We start from the raw sequence: 13216 nt of genomic DNA on the forward strand, positions 1-13216 counted from the left end.
ACTAGGTGGGGTCCATCATACCGTACGGAGGACTAGGTGGGGTCCATCATACCGTACGGAGGACTAGGTGGGGTCCATCATACCGTACGGAGGACTAGGTGGGGTCCATCATACCGTACGGAGGACTAGGTGGGGTCCATCATACCGTACGGAGGACTAGGTGGGGTCCATCATACCGTACGGAGGACTAGGTGGGGTCCATCATACCGTACGGAGGACTAGGTGGGGTCCATCATACCGTACGGAGGACTAGGTGGGGTCCATCATACCGTACGGAGGACTAGGTGGGGTCCATCATACCGTACGGAGGACTAGGTGGGGTCCATCATACTGTACGGAGGACTAGGTGGGGTCCATCATACTGTACGGAGGACTAGGTGGGGTCCATCATACTGTACGGAGGACTAGGTGGGGTCCATCATACTGTACGGAGGACTAGGTGGGGTCCATCATACTGTACGGAGGACTAGGTGGGGTCCATCATACTGTACGGAGGTCTATGAGGGGATCACAGTTGGGGTATCATACCGTGCGTGTGGAGGGTACTGTAGAGGAGTTCATTGTGGTGGTATCATACAGTGTTTGGGGGGCACTTTGTTGGCATCATGCTTCATTATCTGCTTTTATTAATTCATGGTGTTTTTATCCTTTGTTATTACATATTTAAAAAAGGCAATTAACATATGAAAAGTTTCATAATTATATTTGATAAGGAAAAACTTCCTCAAATGGAGACATTTTTTTAATAAATATCTAGGTTGGATCGCAACTTTGTCCAAGTTATTAATTTTAGCCCTCTGTGTATTTGAGTGTGATGTTCTTGGTCTAATAGGAGCTATTAGAGCTTTGATCGCTGATGAATAATTTCTTAAATGGGGGCTATAAAGGGCACTTACATGGATGCCTGCTCCAGGTAACTCACTTTAAATCCCACTGTTAGGACCTTAAAACGCCGAGTCAAAAATAAAAATGATTACGAAAAATTAAAATTTGAATCACCCTCCCACCCACTTAATCCAAATAAAAGTTTTTCAGTCACCCCCCCAAAAACAGTAAGTAATGAAAACATTGCATGCACCTCAAAATGGGAACAATAAGAGCTACAACTCAGAATGCAAAACATAATCATAATAAAATAATAATCAATAATAAAATAAAAAAAGCTCCAACGTAAATACAAAAAAGTTCAAGATCTTGGGAAACAGCGAAAAAACTTTATAAGCCATTAAAAAAAAAAAAAAATAATTCACAATTAGTATTACTGTATGTTTTGAAGAATCTTTTACCTACAGGTTTCTTATGAGAAGCCTGAAAAAACAAAGTAAAAAAGTAAAAAAATGAAGTTGCATTTTCAAGCGCAGAATCCCAGCATTTCTAAAAATCACTACTGTGAATCAGAACCAAAAACACAAAAAAGGGGAAAACTAAAAAACTGCAGCAAAAACATAAGTCAGGGAAGACTGATAGCGTATTCTGGTGTGGACACCTACAGAAAAACGAAGAGGAGGAAAAAAAAAAAAAAAAAAGTACATAGGAACATGGACTGAAAAATTAAATTGTAACCAGTGACTTGAGCCACCTATTGGTTTTAATGGAGGATCCTGGAACATTGTGAGAACAGGGATTTGCTTTCTAAATATGGTTTAGGAGAATTATGGTCACAATGTTACAGCCGGGAAAACAGAGATAATTAATGGCGACACAGAGGCTCTTTTCCTGGGATCTCAGTATAATGACCCCGTATAACAATCAGAGCGACCTTACGTGTAATCACTCCATCCCCCCCCCCGGCGCTGCCGGCATCTTACCTGTTTGTGTAGATGGCAGATCCATTCAGCGAACTGACGAGCATTGGGAATGGTGGCAGAAAGAAAAACATAGTGAACATTGTCTGGCAGAAGGATGATGGTCTCTTCCCAGACAACTCCTCTCTCTGGTGAGGAGAAGCAGAAAGAAAAAAAAAAAAAGAAAGCAATATTAAGAAATTTAGTTTTGATCATTTTGATACACACTAAAAATATCATTTTTCAGCTTTAGGATTTAAAGGGGTTGCCCATGATTAGAAAAAAATATTTCCACCACACCCCTAAAAATTTACAGGTCCATGACTGTTGGTGCTTATAAGCTTCTATGGAGAAAGGAGGTTGGAGGAGGAGTAGGAGCTAGAGGCAGACACAGACCTAGAGAGACTGCAGACTTTTAGCACAAGGCCAAGCAACCCCTTGAAAGTGAAACTTGTTTCAGGAGAACTTGCAAAAGAAAGTCTGCAAGATCAAAAACTGACCAAATACTCATTAAACTAAAGGGGTTGTTGAGGACTTTTTTTTTTTTTTAAACTATGGGCCTAAACTAAAATCAGGTAGCTGCTAACAGAGGCAACTACCTGCCTGTTCTATCCAGCACTTGAGAGCAATCACAGACGAGGCATGTCTGACGACATCATGCTGACTGACAGCCAGTTCTCCGCAGTTAGGCAGCGAAGAGCCTGCTGTCAATCAGGTCCCTCAACAGAGCCAAAGGGAAGCTGCTGCCCTGTCAACAGAACGAGTCAGTTAAGGCCGCTGAATCAATGGTAAGAGTGGTCTGTGATCACTAGGGTGACCGGATCTCATATGGGGGGGGGGGGGGGGAAATGTCAGAATCTTGTCCGTCTGGACCCCACAAAACGATTCCCCTTTCCAGATAGAGATAGCCAAAATTTGAGCTCGATCAAACGACGTTAACCCCGTGCCGCTCGTCGCTCAAAGTTTGAAAAAATCCAAATTGAGGTATTTTAAGATTTAGGTATTTTGCATAGTCTGTTAGACTATAAAGAATGTGACAACAACATTGCAGAAATAGCCCTGACCAAATTTTCGAACCATTTGTGGTATTTGAATGCAGAGTTGGTGGGATTATCGTTTTTTGATCCCACCATTACAGACAATGAAAAGTTGTTAATGGCTAATAAATTGCTCAGTAGCACAGATGAACCATCAGAGCACGCTAACCTACATGAGTTGATAATTTTACATAGTTATCTAATCTATTCTAGAGCTTTTGTTAAAGTAGTTTTTGAAACGTCAGAATATAATGCTCGGCATTTGCTTACAACTTGCAGGACATATTGCTTTTGTTCTTCATCTTTTGTCAGAAGGTCGTTAAAGTCGGTTACTTCCTACCTCTTTTAATTTTTCTTTCCTAACTTTTGGATTTACAACCCTAGTGTGCTCTGATGGTTCATCTGTGCTACTGAGCAATTTATTAGCCATTAACAACTTTTCATTGTCTGTAATGGTGGGATCAAAAAACGATAATCCCACCAACTCTGCATTCAAATACCACAAATGGTTCGAAAATTTGGTCAGGGCTATTTCTGCAATGTTGTTGTCACATTCTTTATAGTCTAACAGACTATGCAAAATACCTAAATCTTAAAATACCTCAATTTGGATTTTTTCAAACTTTGAGCGACGAGCGGCACGGGGTTAACGTCGTTTGATCGAGCTCAAATTTTGGCTCTCTCAATATCTGGAAAGGGGAATCGTTTTGTGGGGTCCAGACGGACAAAATTCCGACATCGATTTTTTGCGGTCACCCTAGTGATCACACTGTGCCGGCAGAAATTGGCACAATGCACAACAAGCAGGTAGGTAGCAACTAGCTGCCTGTTAGTTCTTACGTCCATAATAAAAAAAAACCCAAAACAATTAACTATGGCTTGACTGACACTGATGGAGTTTCGTATTCAGCTTTCCCAGCAGTTGCTTGAGCATTTACACTTCTGCTCCAATTTATCGGACAAAAGTGCCCCCTCTTCTGGCGATCGGGGGTATTAACAGTAGTTGAACCACCACCAATCTTTAAGTTTTTGCCTATCCTGTGGATATGTGATAACTTACTACAGCCAGACGACCTCATTAAAGGTTTTTTTTTTTTTAAATATTTTTTTCTCACAAGTTTTTAAGTTTTGTACCAGTTTAAATACACTGCTCAAAAAAATAAAGGGAACGCTCAAATAACACATCCTTGAAATAGGAATGACTGAAATATTCTCATTGAATACTTTGTTCTGTACAAAGTTGAATGTGCTGACAACAAAATCACACAAAAATCATCAATGGAAATCAAATTTATTAAGCAATGGAGGCCTGGATTTGGAGTCACACACAATTAAAGTGGAATGTAATGTCCTTAAAACAAGTCAAAATGATGCTCAGTATTGTGTGTGGCCTCCATGTGCCTGTATGAATTCCCTACAACGCCTTTGGAATCCTCCTGATGAGGCGGCGGATGTTGTCATGAGGGATCTCCTCCCAGACCTGGACAAAAGCATCCGCCAACTCCTGGACAATCTGTGGTGCAACGTGATGTTGGTGGATGGAGCGAGACATGATGTCCCAGATGTGCTCAATCGCATTAAGGTCTGGGGAACTGGCGGGCCAGTCCATAGTTTCAACGCCTTCATCTGCTGACACACTCCAGCCACATGAGGTCTGGCATTGTCCTGCATTAGGAGGAACCCAGAACCAACCGCACCAGCATATGGTCTTCACAAGGGGTCCGAGGTTCTCATCTCGGTACCTAATGGCAGTCAGGCTACCTCTGGCGAGCACATGGAGGGCTGTGCAGCCCTCCAAAGAAAGGCCACCCCACACCATTACTGACCCACTGCCAAACCAGTCATGCTGAAGGTTGTTGCAGGCAGATCACTCTCCACGGCATCTCCAGACTCTGTCATGTCTGTCACGTGCTCAGAGTGAACCCGCTTTCATCTGTGAAGAGCACAGGGCGCCAGTGGCAAATCTGCCAATCCTGGTGTTCTGTGGCAAATGCCAAGCGTCCCGCACGGTATTGGGCTGTGAGCACAACCCCCGTCTGTGGACGTCAGGCCCTCAGACCATCCTCATGGAGTCTGTTTCTAATTGTTTGTGCAGACATGCACATTTGTGGCCTGCTGGAGGTCATTTTGCAGGGCTCTGGCAGTGCTCCTCCTTGCACAAAGGCGGAGGTAGCAGTCCTGCTGCTGGGTTGTTGCCCTCCTACACCCCCCCTCCAAGTCTCCTGGTGTACTGGCCTGTCTCCTGGTAGCATCTCCAGCCTCTGGACACTACGCTGACAGACACAGCAAACCTTCTTGCCACAGCTCGCACTGATGTGCCATCCTGGATGGGGTGCACTACCTGAGCCACTTGTGTGGGTTGTAGAGTCCGTCTCATGCTACCACGAGTGTGAAAGCGCAACCAATATTCAAAAGTGACCAAAACATCAGCCAGAAAGCATTGGTACTGAGATATGGTCTGTCGGCCCAACCTGTAAAACCACTCCTTCATTGAGGGTGTCTTGATAATTGCCAATAATTTCCATCTGTTGTCTATTCCATTTGCACAACAGCATGTGAAATTGTCAATCAGCGTTGCTTCCTAATTGGACAGTTTGATTTCACAGAAGTTTGATTTACTTGGAGTTATTTTCTGTTGTTTAAGTGTTCCCTTTATTTTTTGAGCAGTGTACTTCTGTACCACCCATAGATTATAAATGTTGGGGCGGTCCAAACATTGTTCAGTGCAGTATAAGCAGCTTGCATGACATCATGCGGCTGTTACATTAGCTATCAGACACAGCCTGACTCCCCATGGAGATGAAGATAAACGCGCTTTATTACCATATTTCCCTTCTCCATCTCTATATAAATATGCAGAACTACACTTGTGTATACACAATGGATTAAGAAGAGATTAGGAGGCACATACAATGCTACATCCTTCTTCTGCACAGGACTGTGTGATCATTGTGTGCAGGAAAGTAGCAGGAGCTGCTGCGCAATAGGAGACCGAATCAGGAGGATTAAATTTCCCTGGAACTGGAGCTAACATACCATCCCCAGTTGCAGGTGAAATCAGAAAGAGAATGGATTAATATGATTAAAATATCACCCAAAATGTCTTGTGAGACTACAGTGGGGCAAAAAAGTATTTAGTCAGTCAGCAATAGTGCAAGTTCCACCACTTAAAAAGATGAGAGGCGTCTGTAATTTACATCATAGGTAGACCTCAACTATGGGAGACAAACTGAGAAAAAAAAATCCAGAAAATCACATTGTCTGTTTTTTTTCATTTTATTTGCATATTATGGTGGAAAATAAGTATTTGGTCAGAAACAAGCAATCAAGATTTCTGGCTCTCACAGACCTGTAACTTCTTCTTTAAGAGTCTCCTCTTTCCTCCACTCATTACCTGTAGTAATGGCACCTGTTTAAACTTGTTATCAGTATAAAAAGACACCTGTGCACACCCTCAAACAGTCTGACTCCAAACTCCATTATGGTGAAGACCAAAGAGCTGTCAAAGGACACCAGAAACAAAATTGTAGCCCTGCACCAGGCTGGGAAGACTGAATCTGCAATAGCCAACCAGCTTGGAGTGAAGAAATCAACTGTGGGAGCAATAATTAGAAAATGGAAGACATACAAGACCACTGATAATCTCCCTCGATCTGGTGCTCCACGCAAAATCCCACCCCGTGGGGTCAGAATGATCACAAGAACGGTGAGCAAAAATCCCAGAACCACGCGGGGGGACCTAGTGAATGAACTGCAGAGAGCTGGGACCAATGTAACAAGGCCTACCATAAGTAACACACTACGCCACCATGGACTCAGATCCTGCAGTGCCAGACGTGTCCCACTGCTTAAGCCTGTACATGTCCGGGCCCGTCTGAAGTTTGCTAGAGAGCATTTGGATGATCCAGAGGAGTTTTGGGAGAATGTCCTATGGTCTGATGAAACCAAACTGGAACTGTTTGGTAGAAACACAACTTGTCGTGTTTGGAGGAAAAAGAATACTGAGTTGCATCCATCAAACACCATACCTACTGTAAAGCATGGTGGTGGAAACATCATGCTTTGGGGCTGTTTCTCTGCAAAGGGGCCAGGACGACTGATCCGGGTACATGAAAGAATGAAGGGGGCCATGTATCGTGAGATTTTGAGTGCAAACCTCCTTCCATCAGCAAGGGCATTGAAGATGAAACGTGGCTGGGTCTTTCAACATGACAATGATCCAAAGCACACCGCCAGGGCAACGAAGGAGTGGCTTCGTAAGAAGCATTTCAAGGTCCTGGAGTGGCCTAGCCAGTCTCCAGATCTCAACCCTATAGAAAACCTTTGGAGGGAGTTGAAAGTCCGTGTTGCCAAGCGAAAAGCCAAAAACATCACTGCTCTAGAGGAGATCTGCATGGAGGAATGGGCCAACATACCAACAACAGTGTGTGGCAACCTTGTGAAGACTTACAGAAAACGTTTGACCTCTGTCATTGCCAACAAAGGATATATCACAAAGTATTGAGATGAAATTTTGTTTCTGACCAAATACTTATTTTCCACCATAATATGCAAATAAAATGAAAAAAAAAACAGACAATGTGATTTTCTGGATTTTTTTTTCTCAGTTTGTCTCCCATAGTTGAGGTCTACCTATGATGTAAATTACAGACGCCTCTCATCTTTTTAAGTGGTGGAACTTGCACTATTGCTGACTGACTAAATACTTTTTTGCCCCACTGTATATAGGGGGCATAGTGTGTATAACAAATGACAAAAAATACATAATTAAAACAAAGCACACAGAAAAAAAAGCACAAGCAGCAAAACGAGTCGAAAGGGTCTGTCTGAACCACCATTTCTGGCCTCGCTAGTCACAAAAAATGGTCTAAGGCTGTGTGCACACGTAGCGATTTTTAAGCTTTTTTGCCGCGATTTTTGGCGCGAAAACGCTTAAAAATCGTGTACAGAACGCCCCCCATGCATTCCTATGGCATTCCGCACATGCTGTGCTAATGCTGCGCTTTTTTCCATGGCGGAATCGCATCACGGAAAAAATCGCAGCATGCTCATTCTTTGTGCGGAATCGCAAAGAATTGCCGCGATTCCGCACCTATAGGAATTCATGAGAATCGCTTACTTCCCGCATGTGGCTATGCCCACCATGCGGGAAGTTAAGCGTCTCATGTGCGGTTGGTACCCACGGTGTGGAGGAGAGGAGACTGTCCTCCAGGCCCTGGGTACCATACCCCTGTAAAAAAAATCAAAAATAAAAAAAAAATCGGGGTATATTTACCTTCCGGCGTCCCGCGATGCATTCCCGGCCTAAGCGTTCCCAGTAATGCCTTGCGGCAAGGTCCTGTAATGACGTGGTCTCGCGAGATCGCTATAGCAACGCGAGACCAACGTCATCACAGGTCTCGCAAGACATTACTGGGAACGCTGAGGCCTGGGAATGCAGCGCGGGACGCCGGAAGGTAAATATACACCGATTTTTTTATTTTTTTTAGCATTTTAACATCCTATCTTTTACTATTGATGCCGCATAGGCGGCCTCAATAGTAAAAACCTGGTCACACTTGTCAAACACTATGTTTGACGAGTGTGACCAACCTGTCAATCACTTTCCAAGCGATGCTTCAAATCGCTTGGAAAGTGCTTGAAAATCGCACACGAAAATCGCGGCAAAATCACGATCATAATCGCGGTAAAATCGCGGTGAAATCGCGCGGAAAAAAACGCGCGATTTCTGGGAAGGAGTCCGGTTTTTAGTAAGCGTTTTAAAACGCTAGGTGTGCACATAGCCTAATATATAAAAATTTTTACAGGAAGCGGAGCAAATAAAAACAAAAAATTGAATAAGTTGTCACTTATTTCCTATTTTCCCCCAATTTCAGAAAAAAAGGCATAAAGAAATGTCAAATATACAGAGTCCCATGTATCTTGAGGAAAAAAAAAAGCAAAAATAATTTCAATATCTGAAAACTTTTTTTTTTTTTTTTTTTTAAGGTTGATAAAAGCGCATATACCAAAACCCCCCAAAAATGCGCCCAGGTGGTGGTTAGGGAGCACAATATACATTCAGATTAACCAACAGCGCACTGCTAAGCAATAAATCTAATACTCCTCCATACCTGAGTCTCTCATGTAGTGAATCTCATCAAAAATAACCCAGGCCACTTCTCTCATGACCTCCGAGCCTCGGTACAACATGCTGCGCAAAATCTGTACATGACAATGAAAACATTTCATTATACTCCAAACATTTAGTAACACAACAAATGAAGCGACATTGTTATGTCTAGAGAAACATCCGACTTTTGAGTCATAATAATCCATTATCTGATAAATATATTCCTTTGGGTCTCTGCAATTAAAAGAGGTCTTCCACATTATTAGGGTCTTTTCCAGATAGAGACCCAGTTTTCAGTTCTGACCTGTGTCACTTTATGTAGAATTAAAGGGATATTCTCATCTCCAAGATCCTATCCCAATATGTAAAAAAGTGTAAAAATAATATTAGCAAATACATCCAATAAGAAATGTAGCATACCGTAGTTCTGATTCACTATGTCGCTTACCCCATGTGCAGGGCATTGCAGTAGCTTAGGTCTCCATGGATACGACCACTCAGTGACAGTTAGTGGTCGTAATCATGGTTATCTAAGCTACTGCAATGCCTTGCACATGGGGTAAGTGGCATAGCAAATCAGAAGAACTATACTAGATTTCTATGTCGCTTACCCAATGTGAAATAGCAGATCAGAACATGTCCAATTGGAAGCATTTGCTAAATTACACCTGGGAATATCCCTTTAACTCTGAAATGTTTCTACATACCCTCAAAATTACAAGATAGTATTACCCAAGACACATTGTACTTTATGTTAGTGGCGAATTTAGAGATCTATATATTCTTTCCAAAAGAAATTGACAAATCCTATTCTTTTGGTTTTTAGGGACAGCTTCACTTTTGCACTGACATTGAGGGGCCTATATGTCAGAAAACCTGCAAACAAGACCCAATTTAAAAAAAAACAAAAAACTGCACCCCTTCAAGTTTTCAAAACTGTATTTGAGCAGATTAATGTATCTCTTCAGGTGCTTGACAGGAATTAACGCAAAGCGGAATGAACAAAATAAATTAAAAAAAAAAATAAAAAATTACTTTTTTCACAGAAGTAATAGGGGAAAATGGACCTCACAGTCCATGAGGAGCGCAATTTAATTTTTTAAGAGCAAATTTGACTGGAATAGATTGTGGACACCATGTCTCATTTGCAGAGTCCAAATATCTAAAGGGCTGTCACATTGTAGAAGGATCATCTTTATTCTGATTTGCACAAGGAAAGACTAGAAGCAATGGGATGAAACACAGATTAGATATTATAAAAAACTTTTTGACAGTTAGAGTGATCAATGAGTGGAACAGGCTGCCACGAGAAGTGGCGAGTTCTCCTTCAATGGAAGCCTTCAAACAGAGGCTGGACAGACATCTGCCTGGGATGATCTAGTGCAGGGTTCCCCAACTCCAGTCGTCAAGGCCCACCAACAGATCATGTTTTCAGGATTTCCTTTGTATTGCTCAGGTTAAGCAATTATCACCTGCGCAATACTAAGGAAATCCTGAAAACATGATCTGTTGGTGGGCCTTGAGGACTGGAGTTGGGGAACCCTGATTTAGTGAATCCTGCTTTGAGGAGGGGGTTGGACCAAATGACCCAGGAGGTCCCTTCCAACTCTACCATTCTATGATTCTATGCCAGGACAGCAGAAACCCCCCTCCCCAAGCGTGAGCACATTTTGGAAACGACAGCCTCTGAAAGAATTCATCTAGGAGTATAGGGGGCATTTAAAACCCACAGGTGATTCTAAGGAGTTTTGAACATTCAAATTTTTCCATTAAAATGTTGATTTAGCAACAACTTTTTCACAAAGGTTATTAAAATAATTTTCTACAAAATTTCTTATGACTAAGCAACACCCCAAAAGTCATATCTTTGGACATACAACAGGGTGCGGAAGGGAAGGAATGTTGCAAACAGAGAGATGCTGAATAAAAATTTACTGCGCTAATACTCAGAAAACCAAAGCAAAACTAGTTGTGCGACAGAAAGTGGTTGTACCATAATAATACAGTATGTACCGACACCTCACCGCTGCTGTCAGACAGCGATAGGTTAGGCACTTACTTGTAAGTAGATGCTGGGTTAAGTTGCTGCGTTCCGCTATCAGACAATAAACCGCCGTATAGCATCAAGGCGTGCGCTCCCAATGTGCCGCTGACCCACACCACTACCCGTCCAGTCTAGCAGTCAGCTACGTGACGTCATGCCCCCAGCTTCCTGCTGTGTGTTGGCGGCGGTGCTTCGGCCAGAGCCCGCCGTAAACTTCTGCTCCCCCACGCCCCTCCTCCCCCGCATGTCAGACTGACGCCAGCAATCAGTGGCACATTGGGAGCACACTCCTTGATGCTTTCCGAGCATAAATGGACCAAATCGCTATAGAATTCTTATGCAAGCTAATTACATGACAATCCTGAAGTGTAGTACACATGATCAGTACATTTCCTTTGAGTATTTGCAGTGCGTTTTTTTTCTACAGCATGTCAATTCTTTGTGCGTTTCTGCAGCGTTTTTCACCTACTGACTTCAATTGAGTCAGTTAAATCTGCAGCAAAAATGCACATATAAAAATGTTTGTGGATTTGCTGAGTTTTTGTTTTGTGTTTTCATGTACTTCCTATGGCATTTCCCATGCTGTCATGGGCACAGTGGCACAGTAGTTCTTATTGGCGATAATGCTACCGCTGGTAAAACCATCGGTCTGAGCGCTGCGGGGTCATGCTGTCAGATGACAGCGTGACCCTGCAACTGTGACTGACCCGCGGAAACGCCACCGCCGTTAATACTGTTGGTCAGAGTGCTGCGGGGTCATGCTGTCAGATGTCAGTGTGACCCCACAGAGATTCTGTGACTTGCAGCAGTGACCTGTGGTAAAAAGCTTACCGCAAGTCAGCAGGCGTGGGCTGATGAGACTACTGCTCCCATCGGGACGGCAGGTGCCGCTGATGGGAGACGTAGTGCCTGTGTTCACAGGGCAGTAAAAATGAAAAAAAGCATATACTGAATGACAGGAATAGGGCTAAGCAACAGCACATGTGAAAAAGATTTGGGTATACTAATAGATCACAGACTGCATATGAGTCAACAGTGTGATGCAGCAGCAAAAAAGGCAAATGCAGTTCTAGGATGTATTAGCAGAAGCATACAATCTAGATCATGTGAAGTCATTATTGCTCTCTACTCCTCTTTGGTCAGACCTCATCTGGAATACTGTGCCCCGTTTTGGGCGCCACATTTTAAAAAAGACATCAACAAACTGGAGCAAGTTCAGAAAAGAGCGACCAGAATGGTGACCGGTCTGCAAACCCTGTCTTATGAGGAAAGGTTGCAGGATTTGGGAATGTTTAGCTTGCAGAAGAGAAGACTGAGAGGAGACTTAATAGCTTTCTACAAATATCTCAAGGGCTGTCATTTACCAACAAAATCTGCTCAAAAACCGCTTAAAAGCTTCCCATTCATTTTAATGCATTTTGCACATATTGATGCGTTTTTTTCCACGAAAAAAATGCTTCGCGGTAAAAAAAAATGCAGCATGCTCATTAATTTTGTGGAAAATTCCGCATTTCTAGCTATATTCTGTGTGTCTGGGGACGCGCGGAAAAAACGTGCAAAAAAACGAGTGTTTTCTGGGAAGGAGTCCGGTTTTTATGCATACGTGTGCACATAGCCTTATGGTACCGCTGCGTGAGAACTTTCTCAAGGCAGCTCGGTGATAAACTGCGGGAGCGATTACATCCATGACTGCTCTTAAATCTCTCAAAGTCAACAGGATTGTCGTGGGACATTATGGATTATGCAATATGCTGAAAAAGAGAATGGACAGCACCTCCAAAGATCATACATTGATCTAATGCCTCTAGGCAAAAATATAAATTACTGAACATGAGGTTCTTAGTTTAACATTCTGATCAGACTGTATGAATCCCACTGTCACGTCACGGCAAACCTCTAAATGGGTCCTTATCACCCTAACGGAGCAGAGCCGTATGATTTTTGGAGGTGCAGTCCATTCTCTCTTTCAGCATATGACATTATGGATTATCTTCTTTGCAGACAGGTGAGGAATATAGTGGTTTATTAGTTTATTTTTGTTGTAGGAGACGTTGGTGTCAGTGAGTATGGTTTAATTATGATTCAATAAAGGATTCTGTCATTATTTTAAATAAAGGACTTTATTCTGGGTGTCTGTGTTTTTATACAATATCACTTATAGACGCCTCTCCTTTACTAACCTGTAGGCTTGAAGTCACCTGACAATACAAAGGTGACATCAATCCCACAAATATGAACC

The 13216-nt window shown here is 42.7% G+C and overlaps 1 protein-coding gene across 1 annotated transcript in view; it reads right to left on the reverse strand.

Moving 5' to 3' along the window:
• MTREX (Mtr4 exosome RNA helicase) overlaps positions 1 to 13216 on the reverse strand; it is a 170757-nt gene that overhangs the window by 110751 nt on the left and 46790 nt on the right. The window contains exons 7-8 of the mRNA XM_073559936.1: positions 8935 to 9025; positions 1809 to 1933 (exon numbers count right to left, since the gene is read on the reverse strand). Of these exons, the coding sequence (XP_073416037.1) occupies positions 1809 to 1933; positions 8935 to 9025 (216 nt within the window). The remainder of the gene's footprint in view (positions 1 to 1808; positions 1934 to 8934; positions 9026 to 13216) is intronic.

Source organism: Dendrobates tinctorius, unplaced genomic scaffold (assembly GCF_039654945.1).
Source record: "Dendrobates tinctorius isolate UK_male_01 unplaced genomic scaffold, ASM3965494v1 ptg000285l, whole genome shotgun sequence".
Taxonomy (NCBI): Eukaryota; Metazoa; Chordata; class Amphibia; order Anura; family Dendrobatidae; genus Dendrobates; species Dendrobates tinctorius.